Consider the following 19,946-nt stretch of genomic DNA (forward strand, 5'->3'; position numbering starts at 1 on the left):
CCATTTTTTCATTTGTTCCAAGCAGCAGCGGATGCATTTGATGGAGGCTCAACAATATTGCCTCTCACATGATCCAACACTCCTTGATTCTCAAGGGTTAGATCGATAGACATCTTCCATTCGTGATAGTCAGCTTTCTCACGAAGTTTGTTTTCAGCAGGAAAGAGTGTTGAGGACCCCATAGTTCTTTTAGGATAGCCTTGCCAATATTCTCTTCGATGATTGCTCTTGCTCTTGCTCGGGCTTTGTCTTCACCTCAGCTCCGATACCATGTTAAGTTATGGTATGTTCTATGCTTATAACAGTTTACTTCTTTTTCTTATTATATTCCACCGATTAGCAATCACATGTACATAAAGTAAAGTGCAGATAGAACATTAAACGATCGATAGAAAACAAGCCAAGACAAGAGACACAAGATGTGGCAGCTAGCCAGGGACAAACCCCACAATGTGTGGGGAAACCCTTTGATCAAATCTTCTTTTATCTTCAATAATTCAGCAGAGAAAAATAGTACAATAAATCTGATTCATATCAGCAGTAGCAAACCCTAGATCAGCAACATCAGCATTAGCGGCTTCATTATCAAACTAGGGCAGACCATATCTCACAAACCAACCGTCGGATTGACTTCATTCCACCACCAAAAGTTTCGGCTTCCAGAGGAGGTTCAGATGAACCTACAACGCAGTTTAGATGAGGAGATCTTCTAGGCCACGCAGGTCAATCTTTACTTCTGCAGTTGCAGCGTCAGTTTCAGCAGTTTCCGGCTTCAAACTAGGGCAGTCGATATCTTGCAAACCGTTCATCGGATTGACTTCATTCCACCACCAAAAGTTGCGGCTTTTAGAGGAGGTTCAAATGAACCTACAACGCAGTTCCAAAGAGGAGATCTTCTAGGCCACGCAAGTCAATCTTTATTCTGCAGTTGCAGCTTCAGTTTCAACAGCTTCCGGCTTCACATGTGTGAGAGAGAGACCCATTTCAGCGCAGTAGAGAAAAGACTCATTTCTGCGCAGTAGAGAGAGAGAGATGTGATGAGAAGTGTGTGTCCAAATGAGGAAAAATCCTCTTCTATTTATACACAACGTTGGTGGGTGAAGAGATGCGACTGTTGGGCTTCTGAGCCTACATGAGTTGTAGGTCGGCTTGATAATAATTCCATAATCAAAATAAATTCATATCTCGATGAATACTTATCGGAATCGGATGATCTTTATATCAATCCTACACCTCTCGACGAGAGGAATCTAATAAAAATATTATCAGCCATGAATAAGATGACCCACATGAAGTTTTGCCCTGGTTGCCAATTTTAACACTTCCTCTACTCAGCCACGACAGAAGCACATATCTCATCTATCTTAGCGCGTAGCTGCTGTGCCTGCTAGTGCTACTACTTCTACAGTTGCAGTTGGAGTTGGTGATGAGGAGGAGGAACCATGGGTTTCCCTGTCTGAATCTGATTCAGAGTCTAAGGCAAATGATGTTGGCCTCTCTAGCAGTAGCCAGTAGCAATGTTGCATTAATCATTATCGGGATAATATCGGCGCGAGGAAAAAATCAGAAAAAATCGTAATTATCGGGAAATAATCGGGAAAAAATCGTTTGGTACAAAAATATTCATTTTTTTTCAATTTTTTTAATATCTAAACCATCTACAACATAAAATAAATACATTGACACATAAATATGATAAAAAAACTAATATATAAGATGTTTAATATCATTTCTAGTGCTAAAATCACACATAACATTGAATCATGTCCTGAATAGTAAGTCCTGACTCCTGAGTCCCAACTCAGCCTCAAAATATCAACAAAAATATAATAATGTATCTCATCATGTCATAATGTCATATACAATAAAATGAAGAAAATAACTAAAGTCTAATCCTATTGATTTCCTCTACCCCTCTTGCGAGAAAATGCTACAGCTTTCCCTTTCCCTCTAGATGTAGATGCTAGTGCTGGTGGAGTTGGCAGTGGAGTCTGCTATGCTCTAGAAGCTGAAGAACTAGAAGTAGAAACTATAGGAGGTAGACCACATCCTCTATTGGTGGCAGGGGTAGCCTGAGCAGGTGGTGTCACCTGGAAACATTACAATCTCCCAATCCTGAAATGCTGAAAAACCGATAAGTCTGCTGCATTTTGAATGAAATCTAAAATTCTACTTTTTCCATATGAAATCCAATGAGGCCGAAACCACTCTCAAACATCCTGAGTCATTTCATGGTAATGTTAAAAATTTAAGTAAAAGGATGAAAATGAAGATTAAGGAGAATGCCAGTTTTACTTTAAGAATTTAACATTACCATGAATAGCATATCAATACTAGGGCCTAGACTTGATCATTAAGCTGCCCCACTCAAAAATTATTTGTTTCTTTAAAAAAAAATTGCATTTCGAACATTTAGTATCCCTTGTAAAACCTCGTTGTCCCGACTGTGCAAATGATTTCATAAAAAAACAAAAAAAAACATTATAAAACCTCGCTGCCAGAGACCCCCACGATAATTTCGATTGTTATCGCGATAATTTCATAAAAATCGTCCAAAAAAAATTACCCGCGATAAATTCATATAAAAATCGCGATAAAACAATAAAATCGCGATTTTCACAACACTGGCTAGTAGTACTGGTGACTAAGGATGTTTTACATTTTACTTTTGTTGTAGAGGCCATTTAGAGCCTCCTTGGTTATGTGTTTTGTTTTGATCTCTATATCATGTATGTATTGGACAATGCATTGGGTGCTAGCAGTGGGAGTCGAAGTTGACCCTCATCTGGAGTTGGAGCCGAGTCAGAGTTTTAAAACATTGGTGCTACCTTGAGCAACGAACAGAAAGACTCAACATCACCAATTTCGTGCATCATGATCCAGAGACATAAATTCTTATACACATTATATTGAAAATAACCCACATACTACATTTAGATATGTTTTCCACATTCAAAAGCAGACAACAGTCCCAAGTATCATCAATACAATCCAACAAAATAAAAAACGGTATCCATTTCTAGTCTGGAAATAACCATAACAATTGAAAGAAACAAATAAAAAATTGCATACAGTTGAGAGAGTGGTCACATCCCTCTCTTCATCAACATAAATAACATCTTTTGCCAGATCTTGCCCTGTTTTAGAAAGAACATTTGCATCCATGTTTAGTTCTGTATAGATACGTGAGAAAGAAATTCTTTCAAATGTAGCAGATATTACTATTAATTGGTCGGCTGAGCCCCTTATCTGAATACCTTGCAACTAAATTCTACCAAATATTGAATTAATCACAAAAAATAAATCACCAAAGATCTAAATTTGCTTAACACATCAGATCACATGTTCTCAGAGCATTAGAGAGATCAGCTTTGGATGGATCCAGAGTAGAGTGCCTCTTGCCCATCAAACTACCTCCCAGTTCTAGAGGAACAACCAGGGGTCTATTTGAAGTTGCATTCTTTCCAGCTCAGATGCTAGGAGTCTTGCTCACTCATACACCACCCCGCCACCACGCCCCACCACAAGGATCATACAGTCGAACCCCCCGATGGTTCTAGAGGTCTCCAATAGTAAATCAATGCCCAATTTCCCTCCTCACCCTCAGCCATCAGACTTGGGAGATCTTGACATTATGGCGATTGCTGAAGCTTCTTAAATGATAGAGTCATTGATTGTAAGTGTCTTCAAGAAGCATGTAGCAAATGGCATTGTTGATAAGTATAAGGCCAAATTTCCAAGGAAACGCTATACTCACGTTGAGTGTATCGGCTACAAGGAAACCTTTTCCCCAAATTTAAATATGGCTTTAATAAGATTGCTGTTGTTCTTTGCAGCAATATGTGATCTCAAGGTTGAGTAGATGGACGAACAACCTACCTAAGAGGTTCAATGTTGATGGAAAAGAGCAATTTATGTGTGGTTGACAAAATACATTAAATGGCTTCAAGGAAGATGGATGATGAATTGACATACAAATAAACCATTGAGACTCTTGCAGTTTTTGTTGAGCAAGTTTTGATTAGTAGAACCATTGCAAAGTATGCAAAATGTTGAGAAGCACATTATATTTGTGTCACAATGGTAGAACTAGTGTAAATGCTAAATTTTTTTGGGATCCACTGTAAAATATCACAACTCCTTGAGTATTTCATGGATTTTGGTTGTGGTTCTAAAAATTTTATCAGCAACACAGTGTAAAGAGTAGTTGTACTATCAATATTAGTTGAAGACCAATGGAATATGTTAATAACCAATGGAACATGTGTAGGTGACCCAAAATTTTGTAGATTGCTAAAATAATTTCTGATTGTGGGACCAGGGTTGCGGGGGAGTGCCCCCCCCGCCCTCCACCCTACGCGAACTTGCTTACTTTGGTAGCGACCCCGAGAGCCCTAAAATTTACTTCGCTCACTAGTTTTTTTTGCAATTTTTTTTATGCAAACACGTTCCAAACACATTTTTTTCAAAGAAACAAGAAATTTTGAGTGGGGCAGCCTAATGATCAAGCCAATGGCCCTAGTATTGATATGCAATTCATGTTAATGTTAAATTCTTAAAGTAATCACTTAATTTTTAAACATTACCATGAAATGACCCAGGATGTTTGATAGTGATTCCAACCTCATTGGATTTCATATGGAGACTTATCAGTTTTTCAGGAGTGGGGGGTTTGCAATGTTTCCATTGGATTTTGTCATGTACTAGGTTATGGAACTCATCAAGAGCACCAATCCCTTTATGTACCTTGATGTTAGTAACATTGGTTGTCGAACTCCTCTATCATGACCCTACTAAAAATGTACCCATCACTCAAACAAAATCTTGACTTGACCTGCTACATTTTTTCTATCTTATGTTAATGCTTAGAGAGTGATATTAATAACAAAGATCTCAAGATAGACAATGACTTTGATGACATGTAGGTATTTGTTGTAGCATGATTTTTTGGATGATAGAGGCCATCTAGAGCCTGTTTGTTGATGTATTTTTGGTTAAGAGATGGATTGCACTCGATGCTATTTTGGTTATGTGCACCCTTACATGCTATATAAATCAAAACTTGTAACTTGTGGGCTGGTGGTTGATGAAGATTGGAACTAATAGATGATTGATGTTATATGGTTTAATCCATGTTTTTATGCTTTTAATAACTAATTCATCATTCTACATGCTTTCTCAGAAATTAGACATTTCTCATGGCGGCAAGAGGCCCAAGCATTAGCAATAGACAATAGATTTACTTGTGTTTTCTAGTTTCTAGTGGTTTTTATAACTGTTGACTCTTTCATATTTATTATGATATTTTTTGTAGACAACATATGACAATTTAAGTTTGAAGTTGGCAATTATAACTCATTGGTAATGAATTATGAATATGATGCTTCATGAAAGTTGAAACATTTCATTTCATATTAGATATTCTTTGTTATCGTTTGGTTACTCGGTAATGGTAATGGTTACAAGTACAAGTTACAACTTTAGTGATCAATCATGGTAAATGTTATATATCGAATTTTGAAAGCTTGAAACTTTAAGATTGATGAATCATGAGACTCGATATGTTGTATGTTACTAACTTGTGGACGTGGTTGAGGAGGATTATAACTTCTACATGATTGATGTTATATGGTTCAGTCCATGTTTTTATGCTTTTTATCTCTAATTTATCATTCTACATGCTGTTGTTGGCATATATGCATCATAATATATAAAAATATATATTATATAAAAATTCACTCCCGATTCGCTCCCAAACCATGAGCTTTTGAAAATGTCGCTCCCCGCTCTTGCTTCTGCTCTCGCTCCCTGCTTTCGCCTTAGCTCCCAAGTAACCTTGTGTGGGACGATGTACAGAAAAAAAAAATGCATAAATGTGAAAATGGAAGGAGCATCTTGAGCTATAACATGATACACGTGCGCTGATGGATTAAAATAGGAGTTGATAATGATGATGAGGTCGACAATATTTGATGTTCATGATAATGGTGCAAAAGTCTTGGTGAATGTAGAAGGTATTTGTTGTGAGTTTCTACCAAAGAGATTGAGGTTGAAGCATGTTCAAATAATCTAAGGAGAGTATTGCACGTTTTTTTGATCAAAGTTTTGATTGGTAGAAGCATTTCCAAGTATGCTACATGTTGAAAACCCATTAATTTTCACAACAAAAGAAGAGTAATGTAAATACAAAGAGTTTATGGGCTCCACAGTAAAAATTCAGAAGATGGATTTTGGTTATGGTTCTGCAAATTTAATCAATGGGAGAATGTAAAAATTAGTTGTATTAGTGATAGAAGTTGAAAACTAGTGGAAGAGGTGGAAAACCAAGAGAACATGTTGAGAAAATTGTTGTTATTGATGTCAAAGGTTATCCAACTGAAGAAGATGATATTAAAGGCTTTTAGATTGTCTCAAGAGCTTTCCAATGAGGGGTGGCTCGCCCTCTAGCTCTTCTTGGTTGGGGAGATATGAATTTTTTAAGTTAAAAATTGAACTTTTATGGACCTAGTCAAGTCGGCCCTTCCAAAGGTCAGGTTGGCCCTACTTGGGTTAAGTTGGCATTATTTGTGTTGAAATTTGGATGCAGGGTAGAATTTCTTAACATGATAATTACTTGTGACTGATATATGTGTTTCCTTGTAGTGTTTACTTCATCAAGTTATCTCATCAAGCACTTATACATTCAAAGACAGAGAGAAAAATAAACATCATGGAGCACGAGAGACAAGAGACACCATAAATTAGGCCAGAGGCCTGGGCAAAATCCACAAGGGGAAAACCCATCAATCCTTTTAGATTCTTCGTTAACAAGAGTAATCTGGGTCAAGCGAACTAGTTATCCAAGTGCCAAGTCAACCCTCTAAACTCTGCCATGTCTTGTTATCCAATCTGTCATATGTCTGTCCTAAATGTCTCTGAAACTTGCATCAACATTGGATAATATGCCTATGAACTCATATCATCATAAAGAATATGCCATTTTGAACTCGCATTATCTGTCATGTAATAAATTAATTAGTATAATTTAACGAAAGGGCATGATCAAAATATCATGCCCTTTCCTGAAAACATACCCATGGAGATATATATGCCAGGGACCTTCATTGTAAAACCATCATATTCAAGAATTAATAAAATATATAAACATGTGTTTTCCGTAAAGAACTGAGCTTTACACTCCATTTGGTATCAGAGCAAGTTCGCTTCTTGGATAACTGTACACGGTTCACTGTTCTCTCTAGCCACCCATGACGACACCACTTGCTACCCCTCGCTAACATGTTCGCCACTGCATTGTCCGCATCGAGTTCACCCCTGTCTGCAATTCGTCTGACATCGCATTTCCAAACACTGTCCTTTCTCCTGCATCGAGCTGTTGCCTGACACTGTTTTCCAGTCGCTGTGTTTTCATCTATTAGCTGTACCACTCTCCCTTCGTCGCTGTTACTGCCATCATTTTTTCTTATAGTTACGTCCCGACCTGCATTCTCTAACCACCGTTGCAGCTTCCCCCGCTTGTCATCACGTCCCTTGCTTGATAAACTCCACTATTGCCGAATCCTTCCGTTACACTATGTCTTGTTCCTGCTCGGCTAAATCATGCTTCCTATTTGTTGGTTATCCCTGTTGTTGTTCGCACCCCATTCCTTAGTCACCGTTTCATCTACCCTTTGACCTTTGTCCCGTAACTTACATTAACAAACATATATACATTTTTTATAACTCACTTTATATAGTGGTTATATAAACTATATACAAATTAATTTATAAGTATAAAATTAAATTATATAGTTTTATAACTATTTATTAAAGAAATTATATTAAATAAAGAGAGTAAAGTTTTATATTAAAAAAAAATTATTTAGTAAAAAAAATTAATTAATTTAGGTTCAAGTTGAGAAAAAAGGTTAAGCTGGATAATTATACACCACCACATACCTGATCAATGTCTGTGTCAAGATTGATAGATCTTGAAACTTTCGGTGACCTGGACATGGCGAAAAAATCGAGGAGCTCCAGGGTACAACAAAAAGAATTGAGAATCATCTCGAACAGAACCATAATGAATTTAAAAAGGATCATGAAATCCATTCAAATAAGGTGGATCTAAATCATAATCAAGCAATGGTGATGGTGACCTGTATTTGTGACAAGTTGAAGATTACACTTGATCAAATACCCCAGAATAATGAAGCTACTCAACATCTCAATTCTCTGGATACATCAAACTCGTCAGACTCACATGAGAACCCTGAGTCTCCAAAAGCACTGTCCATCCCCCATCAACAAAATAGTAACACGAATTTTCAAAATGTGCAGCTCTGGAATCAATACTCAAATATACAGCTTGCGAATCAATACCTCTTCTTCATTGCATCAGTTACTTCATATCAACGAAGAGCAAAACTTGAGCTCTCCAAATTTAAAGGTAACGAGAAGTGCAATGTTGCATGGTTTAATAAAGCAGAAGAATATTTCAAGTTTTACGTTATTGACAATGATGATGAAAAGATCAGACATGCATCCCATTCAAATGGAAGGCAAAGCATATAATTGGTATATGTGGTGGAAGAACACGACACTTGCTATCAGTTGGAAGAAATTCAAAAATGCATTTTTTAAGAGGTTCCAAGGTGTCAAGGAAGAAGAGTTCTTCTCAGCACTCACCAAACTTCAACAAAAAGAAGATGTGGATGAATACACTCGAGAATGGGAAACTTTAGCTACTACACAAGAACCTGGATTATCATAAACTCATCTCATTCAGTCATACATCACTGGACTTAAACCCCATCTCCAGGCTGAGCTTGAGCTTCATGACATCACTTCTATAGAAGTAGCAAGATAGAAGGCAAAAACTGCTGAAAAGAGGCATGAAAAGATGTAGTGGCCAAAAGTTGAAAGAGTATATTTGAGACGAAGATTTCCCCAAACTGAGAACACAGATAATACAAAATATGTTCCACCACATCTTCGTGAAGGAGAAAAAGCTAACTTGGAAAGTGAAAGAATGAAAGAAGGCAAGTGCAAATGTTGTGGCAAATGGGACCTTGAACATAGATGTGCTAAGGGAAAAGAAACCAAGAACCTGTTCAAGTGTGAAGTCACTAATGATTCAGACAATGAAGAATCAAACGTAGAAGAAATCGAAGATTCTCCACAATTTTCTCCAGAACCAGATAACGAGAACATTCCGCAAGTGTCATTATCGACCATGATAGGTATATCACAGACCCAGATATTAAAGTTAAAAGGTCATATAACAAAAATAACGTAATGGTTCTAATCAATACTGGTAACACCTACAACTTTTTGGACTCAACTATGGCAAAAAGGCTCAACATTTTCACATTTCCTATGCCCAACATGAAGGTTATGGTAGCTGGTGTTAAGTAAATTGCAAAAGTAGGGAAATGCCATAAAGTCAAATTTCAGATTCAAGACTATAATCTAGAATCTCCGTTCTACACTATACCATTAGGAGAAGTTGATGTGGTCCTAGGTATCCAATGGCTACAAACCCTAGGCACTTACTCTGCGAATCATCAAAATCAATTTATAAAATTTAAATGGGAAGGGCAGAAATACAAGTTATATGGGTTCCAGCCACCTAAGAATCAAATTGTATCATCATCCCAGATGATGAAAATGATTCAGAAGGGAGCACCAACTTATTTAGTGCAGTGTCATCAATTAGAAATGCTAACTTCAAATATGATTAACGAAGAGTCACCTGAAGTTCAAGAACTAATTCAAAAGCACGAGAAGGTGTTCCAAGACCTTCCAATGAAGTTGCCTCCTAAAAGAGAAATCGAGCATACAATCGAAGTCAAATCAAGATCAAATCCCATCAACATCAAACTGTATCGATATCCACATCATCAAAAAACCGAAATTGAGAGATTAGTCCAGGATCTTTTAAAATGTGGCATTATCACAAAAAGTAGAAGTCCATATGCTGCTCCAGTTGTATTAGTTCAAAAAAAAGATGGATCGTTTAGGCTATGCGTAGATTACCGAGGGCTAAACAAGATAACGATTAAGAACAAGTTTCCAATTCTGTTTATCGATGAAATGCTGGATGAACTACACAGAGCTAAATACTTCTCAAAATTAGATTTGAGATCAGGGTACTACCAAATAAGGATAAGGTTGGAAGACATAGCAAAAACTGCGTTTCGTACACATGAAGGTCACTATGAGTTTAAGGTAATGCCTTTAGGTCTAACTAATGCTCCAACAACATTCCAAGCCACAATGAATGAGATATTCCGTCCATATCTAAGGATATTTGTGTTAGTGTTCTTTCATGATATTCTAATTTATAGTAAAACATGTAAGGAGCATCTACAACATTTAGATCAATTTCTCACTGTATTAGAAGAGCATCAATTTTATGCCAAGAAATCCAAGTGCACTTTCAGAAAAGAGGAAGTAGAAAAGTAGATTCTAAAATCAAGGATCTAAGAGAGTGGCCCAAACCAATTAACATATCCAAGTTAAGGGGTTTCTTAGGGTTAACTAGATACTATCGAAGGTTTATTAAAAACTATGCCCATGTAACTGCTCCTCTGACAAACCTTCTAAAGAAAAAATCATTTCGTTGGGATGAGGAAGCAGAAAAGTGTTTTGAAGACTTAAAAGAAATTATGTCTAAAGCACCTGTATTAGCAACTCTTGATTTTTCAAAACCATTTATAATCGAATGTGATGCTTCAAGTTTTGGTATAGGAGCAGTATTGATGCAAGATGGTCATCCAATAGCTTTCAAAAGTAGGAGCTCAATAAGCGAGAATGTCTTAAGTCTACATACAACAAAGAAATGCTCGTTATTATGCACGCACTAGCCAAGTGTCAGCAATATCTTTTGGGAAGTAAGTTCTCCATACGAACATAACATAACAGTCGCCAATACCTCCTCCAACAAAAAACGCTCTCGGAAGAACAACAAAAGTGGATTGAAAAAATTTCTGCTTTTGACATGGAGATATTACATAAATGAGGAAAGGACAATGTAGTGGCAGATGCTCTCTCCAGAAAAGATGAAGGAACATCCTTGTTTGCAGTCTCAACTATAATCCTAGAATGGCTTAATGAAATTCGAAGTGAGTATGCAAAAGATCCAAAAACAAGTGCTATAATCAATAACCCTCCTTAGAATTCAAAATTTGAATGGAAAAACAATATTTTGTGGTACAAGGGAAGGATTTACCTAAGTCCAAATTCCAAATTTAAAGTCAAGGTTCTCATAGGGTCCCATGATTCACTGTCAGCCGGAAATGTAGGCTTCTTTAAAGCACGTCAATCATTTTTTCTAGAAGGGAATGAATAATGATATTCAAAAATGTGTAGCAGAATGTGATCAATATCGGCGAAATAAAAGTGAGAACATTATGACCCCATGTCCACTCCACCCTTTAAATATCCCAAACAAAAAATGGGAAGAAATATCAATGGATTTTATTGAAGGATTACCCATGTCAGATGGAAAAGATAAAATTCTTGTAGTAGTAGACAGACTCACAAAGTATGCACACTTCTTAGGAATGAAGAAATCAGATTCATCAAAAGAGATCACCAAGATATTTTGCAAGAATGTCTACAAATTACATGGATTTCCTAAAGTCATTGTTAGTGATAGAGATGCCTAGTTTAAACTTTAAAGGGAGTATTTATAGGAGCTTTTCAAACATATTGGAACGTACCTCACCATGAGTTCTGCATATCACTCTCATACAGACAGTCAAACAAAAACTGTTAATAAGTGCTTAGAAGCTTACCTTCGTTGTTATGCAACAAACAAACAAAAAAAGTGGGCTCAGTGGTTACATCTCGTTGAATGTTGGTACAATTCAAGTTATCACACTTCCGCAAAAATGACTCCATTGCAAGCTCTGTACATATATGAACCTCCTAAATGGAAGGATTTGGCCATTTCTGAGACAAAAGTTCCAGCAGTTAAGGAGAAATTAGAAGAAACCCAAAAAGTTTTTTAAACATTAAAAGAAAATCTAAGTATTGCGAGAAATCGCATGAAGCAACAGCCTGACCGACACAAAATAAAGAGAGAATTTGAAGTTGGAGAATGGGTATTTGTTAAACTTGAGGCTTACAAGCAATTATCCCTAAAACAAAAAGGAAAAAACAAATTGGCGCCGAAGTTTTATGGACCATATCAGATAAATAAAAGGATCAGCCAAGTAGCATACAACTTGAGCCTTCCAGATAATAGTCGAGTTCACAACATTTTGCATGTATATTGTCTTAAAAAGGCATTGGGAAAACACCAATCAGCACAGACAACACTTCCGATATTAGACGATGAAGGCATGTTCATCTTAGAACCAGAAGGAATTGTTACCACCTGGGAAAGGCAGTTGCAATCTTGAGTAGATAAAGAATACCTTATCAAGTGGAAGAATCTACCTAAAGAAGAAGCCTGCTGGAACCTGGGAGACAGAAGCATTTTGCCAAAAACGCCGGTCATTATGTATCCTGTGAGGACAAAACACCTTTTCAAGAGGGAGACAATGTTGTGTAATAAATTAATTAGTATAATTTAATGAAAGGGCACGATCAGAAGATCATGCCCTTTCCTGAAAAGGTACCCATGGCGATATATATGCCAGGGACCTTCATTGTAAAACCGTCATATTCAAGAATTAATAAAATATAGAAACATGTGTTTTCTGTAAAGAACTGAGCTTTCCGCTCCATTATCATAAGGAATATGTCTTGATGAATTCACATCATCATAAAGAATGTGTCCCTCTGAACTCAAATCATCAGAAATATGTCTTCCTGTAGCTTGCATTACGGAGGTAATATGTCTTCTTACAGTTCGTATCACAGAGGTTATATGTCTTCCTGTAATTCTTACTCACAGAGAGAGGAGGTGCCATACAGATCTTGCTTTATGTGCCTCAGATTCCCACACCACAGATCCAAACTTACTTCCACAGAAGAAACCAGATTGGATGCCAAAATATGGAGCATAGGTGCCAATTTATGCTTGTTTCTTCATGTGAAGGGTCACGTCCTTTGGGCTGGCTGACTTGTCTGCTGGGAGGGCTGACTTGGCAACTTGGTGAGACCAATGAAAATAACAAAAAGAATTCAATTTTTGTTCTTCTTTTCATAGGGTCATGAAGAACACACCGTTTGACTTTTTCTTTTGACCAAAATAAAGCATGAAAAACATGTTACAAAATAATAATAATTTTCTTCTTTTGTTTGTACATAAAATACATAATGACATTTATGAAGATCGAACCTAGTTACAATCTTCAACAGTTTGGGGGTCAATGAGGCCTATAAATAAGCCGTCCCCTCTCTCATTTCGGCCAGGGCATTCAGCCAAGCAAGACAAGTGAATTCAGACCTGTTTGAGGAGTGAATAAGAGTTTCATATTTCATGAACCAAGGAGTGAAACAAGGTTGAAAGGAGTCATCTCTAAAAGGTTTTTCTTTTTTGGTTAGGGCTTTTCTGGAGCTAGGTATTGGTCAATTTTTGAAGCATTTCTATGAAGCAATTGTGGAGGAAACTCAGGCTCTTTCTCAACAAAATTCGGCCCTGTTACAAGCATCAGCCTCGGACCTGTAATGGCCTCAGTCTTGGCCCTGTAACTGTCTTAGGCTTGGCCCTATAGCAGCCTCAGCCTCAGCCTCGGTCCTGTAACTGTCTTAGGCTCGGCCCTATAGCAGCCTCAGATTCGGCCCTAACCTTGGTGCTATAACAGAACCTAGTTTGGTCATGTGACAACACTTTATTCGACACTGTAACAGGCTTGTATTTGGCCCTGTGGCAGCCTGCTTTTGGACCTTCTTTGCAGCCAGTCTCGGCCTGTTTTAGAGTCAACTTGAAGCTGTTTGATGCTGACTTGGAGCATGATTTGAAGCTAATTTGAAAGTCTCATAAAGAGCAGTCTATGAAATCTATTTTGAAGGAGTTTTGGAGCAGTCTTTGAAGCCTATCTTGAAGGAGTCTTGGAGCAGTTCTTTGATCTAATTGGAGCTTATCTTGAATCATTTTTGACGTAGTTTTGCATCAGTTTTGGAGCTTACATTGGAACAAGCTTTTGGAGAAGCTTTGAAGTCTACTTGGATCAGCTTGAACCGGTTGGTGCCTGAAGAGGATTGTTGTCCTCAATTTTTGCCAGGTTGGTGCCTGGACTTGTTAAAGAGGATTGGTGTCCTCATTGTATTACCAGGTTGGTGCCTTGGTTTGTGGAAAAGGATTGGTGTCCTTATTTGACAGGTTGGAGCCTGAATTTGTAAAGGAGGATTGGTGTCCTCATCATTGTAAGATAAGGTTATACAAGCAATTTTTAATTCTTGTGTTCTGGCATGGATTGTGCTTCATATTTGTAAAAGTTTTTAAACTGGTAAAATTAACAATTGATTGAAATACTGATTCACCCCCTTCTCTGTATTTCTAACAGAACATGTGTAAAAAACCAATAGATCCATGGATTGCAAGAAGGGTTTGTGATTGTGGGATGATTAGCCGAAATAAAATGTATAAATGACAAATGTGAAAATGGAAGGAGCATCTCAAGAAATAAGATGATACCTATATGCCAATGGATTGAAAATAGGAGTTTGTGATGTTGATGCACTTGCAAATTACTTGAACCACTAGGTGAAAGCTTGAAGTAGGATTTCAAGTAGGAAGAAGACCCCAAAGGAGATTAGAATGTTGAAAATCTTGAAAAGCCCTAATATTAAGGCTTTGATGCTAATTGATATAATCATATGAACAACCATGTTAAGGAAGATATATATATATATATATATAGATATAAGTAACAAGGAAGGAGGCAAGTATGAAAGCAGGAGAGAAGAATTACTAGGACTGCACACTTGTTCTACACTCATTTATATTAAGCTGTGGTAGAGTGATCATCTTTGATCAAGTCTTCAATAAAACACAATAAACTAGGCAAGTTATCAAGCTGGTCTGAGTCTTCAAAGGGCAAACGATGAAGCATAAAGTAGATGAAGTGCAAGTTTAATACATTTCCACAAATCTTCATTAGCCTAAGTCTGGACAACTTTATTGATTTTTTCAAAATGGATTTCAGTTAGGATTAAACATATGATTCATTCATTGCATGTTTAATGACTTTTTAACAATTGACTACTTAATTCATGTTAGGGTGAGGTTATGACTGGCCAGGTTAATATTGGGCAGTTAGCAGGTTAACTATTGAATAAATTGAAAACCAGGTGGGAGAAAGTAGAATATATTTTGATATGTATCTATTGATTAACTGATTCATGCAATGTAACTGGAAAGTATAGCTTGTTATTGTGCATGGCATTTCATGTTGTAACCTTGGAAGGCCTATTTTTCTTGTAAATGGCAATTGACATTGGCCATTTGTGTTTAAGTTCTTCACAGGTTTTTTGCAGAGAGATGATACCATTTATGACATTGATTTGATTTTTTAATTTTCAGGAATGAACTATTTCTGGACGTTTCATAAATGCAAAATTAGCTAGTTTAAGAGTTGAGCAGATATTTGCTGATTTTGACATTATATATATATATATATATAGGTATAAGAATGAGTTGATGAAGCCGCAGAAGGATGATTTGGAAAACTTGGTTCAACATCAGAAGCATTACTTGGTAAGTAGAGTGGCTTTCTTTAATGGCCCATTGATAAACGCAGTACTTTGATGTAGAGAATAAAAATATTTCTGATTTTATCATTGTTACTTTTCAGGTGTCTCCTGAAATCCTGCGAGAATTGAGGAATAGTCGAAATCGAGGCGAGAAAGAAGGCGATGTTCTCATGTCTACTGATATCCTTTTATATGAATTGAATGTTTACTAGCAACCATACTGGTTTCTATGGGTGGTGCTACTACTCTCTCTCACATTTCCTTTTTAAAGATCCCAGGCCATGATGTCCATGTTACAACGTGCTCTTATGATAGTATTGTGGTTTAGAAATTGCTAAACTAATTGAAAATAAATAATCTATAGATTTCTTAAAGTGTAATATCCCTTTCTAAATTAAATTGTTACAGGTTTATCTATTCTACAATTTTGACAATTTTGGAAGCATGGGACCCATGTAAATTTTGGAGAGAGACTCATGAAGGAAAATGGAGGCCGAATGTCTTGTTGGCCAAGCGTGGGGGCCACCCTCATGAGAAAATACACACCACTTTAAAGGGAAGTTCAAATGGCTAGAGAGAGAGGGTCAAATTGCTAGTTGGAAGGGGCCCACATGGGAAAAGAGGCTCACAAGTTATAAATAGAGGAGGCTCAGCCTCATTTGGTATCTTTTGACATATTGAACTCAACCTTAGTTGCTCGAGCTGCTTAGCTGGGTCACTCGTTGTTTAGCACGAGCTCTCCAAGCGAAGAACTCACTGTCTCTTCAGTGGACCACGAATGCCACCCTATTGAGGCTTCTTTTTATCATTCCGGAGATTACATGTGGATATTCAGATCACCCAACTCAGCTATCATTCAGTTAGTGTGTACTCTAGGAGGACGCAGTAGCTAATTCAGTGGCCTTCCGGGGAGCAATTGCCGAAGGAGTTTGGGTGAAGGAAGTAGAGGGGAAAACTAGCCTTTGGGAGGATTTTGGGAGCTGGAGATACCTGTTTGGGAGCAGCGTGATTGCCAACACTTAGAGATAGCGCAGGAGTTCCTCACTGGGCACACGTGGGGATTCATAGGTCAGTTTGTGAAGCGAGTATTTGCGAGAGAGATAAGGGGAAGTTCAGGGAAGATTATCTCAACCGTTTTTGGGTGTTTGGGAGGGCTTATTTGTTGGAATTTCTAAATCTAACCCGTTAGAATCCCTTTATGTACATTCTGATTTATTCCTACCTACTTGTTTTGTTAATTAACAAGTTATTTACCATGTAAATACTAGAAATAAATACAAGTACATACTCAACACATTACAGATCATCAATTGAAGGAAACAAAACAAGCACACAAGTGATACCGTTGTTTACCATGTAAATACTGGAAATAAATACAAGTACATACTCAACACATTACAGATCATCAATTGAAGGAAACAAAACAAGCACACAAGTGACACCGTTGTTTTTGGACCAATGTCATTGGAGAAACCCAATGTGGGAAAACTAGTGCAACTATTTGAGGCTTTTATTATTATGCAGTTTTTGAATACAATTTGCGTGCCAAAACCGGCTCACCAACAGAGAATAATCTCGGCAGTAGTACCTCTCCTTCGGAGACAGATGCTCTGGCTGAAACCCCAGATAAACACTTCGGCAAATCTTCAGCTCTAATCTGCCCCACGAAAAACCCCAACGTCAGCCTCTTTTTCCCTCTGCGTCAACTTTCCCGGTAGTTCCGGCTTCTGCCCTCTGCGTCAGCTTTCCCGGCAGTTCTGGAAGTTCCCGACAGTTTCGGCTTCTGCCCTCTGCGTCAGCTTTCCCAGCTGTTTCGTGTTACGAATATAATTCATAACAAAATAAATAAATATAAATATTATAAATACTAAGTAATCAATTAATGATTATATTAAGAAGTCATTAATTAAGTGAAAAGGCATGTCTAAAAGACATGCCCGGTCATGAAAGGACACCTGCTTAGGTATATATATGCGGGTCCTCATTGTAAGGTTCATCACTCATACATTTATATATATAATAAATTATTATTTAAAATACCTCGTGTATTTTTAACATATTAAGTCAACAAGCTATTAGTTTTTATGCTTCAGTGGTATCAGAGCCATGGCACACAATATAATCATGCGGGTCTTTGAACATTGTTCGCCGCACAATGTGCCATTACATTCACATCCTGATTGCGTTGAGCAGTTTAATAAAATTCAAGAAGCATTTCAGTGATTAGAAAAATCATGTGCAGAAATTAAAGCATGTCAAAAGGAAATCGATAATAAGGAAGATAATAGGGACAGTGAAGAAACGAAACAAGGTGAAGCTGATATAAATCAAGATGAGGACTATCTTGAGGAACTAGAAGATGAACAATATCATAACAATGAGGAAGAATACATTGATGATGATGAAGAGGAAAATGTGGAAGAAGAAAATGATATGAAAATCAAAGTTAATGATGAAGTTCTAGTGAAGATGGCTTATGATGAAAGTGCCAAAAAGGAAGGCATGAAGTCCATAAAAGGGCACGCTGAGGCCCCATTGATGGAAATGCCCACTAAGAATGCAGAAAACTATGATGCGTTTTGGTTGAATCGAGAAACAAGTTTCATGAACGAAGAAGACTCCTCGGACGATGAGTACACCGATTCTCAAAACCCTTACAATGGCATAGTAACCTTCCACAGAACATCGCAGGCTATTTGGTTTCCACAGCCCTGCCTAGAAGAACGTGATGTTGAGCCTCGCCTAGAAGAGCGCTTTCTAGAGCAAAGCAGATTCAACATCGCAGGCTATTTCGATTCACTGGTTGACATGATCGGAGTCGATATTCATATCCCTCGAGACTCCAGAGCCCTTCGGAAACGTATAAATGTTCTTCGCCTCCATTGCGAGAATAGTCCCGCCAACACATCCCTGTTGCATTCTGTGAATGTATTCGGCAGGCTCATGGGAGCGCTGTCCAGGTTTTTTGAGATGAGAGGGATCATAAACTCGCAAGGTGGAGATGAAAGTCGGGCAACCCTAAATTTGTGTCGTGAGATAGTTAAATTGGTGGAGATTTTAGGGACCGTTCCCAATCTTTTACCAGACATTTTGTGGCATCGTGCATGTGCTTTACTTCGAGGGTGGAGACTTGAGCGACAGGGCCAGTATCGTGCGCATCTTGCACGCTATGCTTTACGATGTGGAGATGTGTTTTTTCCAGGACTACTACAATTTCATCATACACTACTTGGAGGATCCAATATCGCGCAGTAGTGAGCTCTCCCTCTGCGCAGATGTTACGAGTTGATTTCTGGTTCGAGGTTACGACGATCCCATATGTACTTATTGTCCTCTATCTAGAGCGCTTAGTACAATTGTATCTCGGATGTATGCGTTATCGATTTTAATTGTCCAAAAAAAGCAGAAGAAAATGGATAGTAATTCGGACAGGAAAAGGCTGAAACATGAATTTAGTGACCAGTCCGAAAATAGGACTTCAATCAGTAATGGCATCCTTGGCGGCCTTTGCGATGACATTGTGTTGGGTGAAGTGGTCCCACCATCAACTGAGCGACGCAAGGAAATTGGTCCCTGGTTGGCCAACGTGGAGTTACAGCCCGGTCTGCTGCTCCCTGCCGGAACCCTGTCCACGTTCACATTCCTCTGCCACGTCGGTTGTGCCCACGGGCACCTCTTGACACCCCTCCATTGTGTAAACCTCGTCCGCTGTCCACGCCCTCGTCATTCACGCGTCACTGTTCCTGTCACCCTTCTTACCGCGTCCAATTCCATCGCTGTCACCTTACCATACGCTTTTTCTCCGCTGCAATCTCCACCCATACCGTTTAGCACCCGTCGAATAAAGGATCCGCTGTAAACAATGGCCACGGTCAAACAACGTGACCCTCTGGTCACGACTATAGCTGTTGATTTAATTAAATTTTAAATTATATAACTATATAATTTCTATAGCATAAAGTTATATAATTATGTAATTGCAATTAATTTAATTATATAATTGCAATTAAATTATTTGTATAAATTTAATTTAAAAAAAATTAATATTGAAAAAAAATTGAAATTTAAAAAAAATTAATATTGAAAAGAAAAAAAATTGAGTTATAAAAAAAATAATAGAGTTAAACAAAAAGTAGAGTTATTTAAAAAAAAAATTATTAAAAGAAAAAATCGATAACCCTGGACTCAAATCAGAGTTACCAACAAATCATAGAAGATGAGCTACCAATGACGCAGTCAAAGGAGGAAAGTATTAGCGGTCAAGTGTAAAGAAGACATTCACGACATTCGTGGCAGATAAGAGATTAAGTCTTTTC

At 37.7% G+C, this 19,946-nt stretch overlaps 1 protein-coding gene across 1 annotated transcript in view; it reads left to right on the forward strand.

Annotated features, from left to right (window-relative positions):
- The window catches only part of LOC149220419 (bystin-like), an 81,842-nt gene that overhangs the window by 21,432 nt on the left and 40,464 nt on the right, over positions 1–19,946 (forward strand). Inside the window, exons 3-4 of the mRNA XM_089387091.1 lie at positions 15,562–15,634; positions 15,732–15,810. Coding sequence (XP_089243217.1) covers positions 15,562–15,634; positions 15,732–15,810 — 152 coding nt within the window. The remainder of the gene's footprint in view (positions 1–15,561; positions 15,635–15,731; positions 15,811–19,946) is intronic.

This window comes from Pinus tabuliformis, chromosome Q (assembly GCF_031772625.1).
Source record: "Pinus tabuliformis cultivar Carrire ecotype Pingquan chromosome Q, CPIR1, whole genome shotgun sequence".
In the NCBI taxonomy this organism is placed as follows: Eukaryota; Viridiplantae; Streptophyta; class Pinopsida; order Pinales; family Pinaceae; genus Pinus; species Pinus tabuliformis.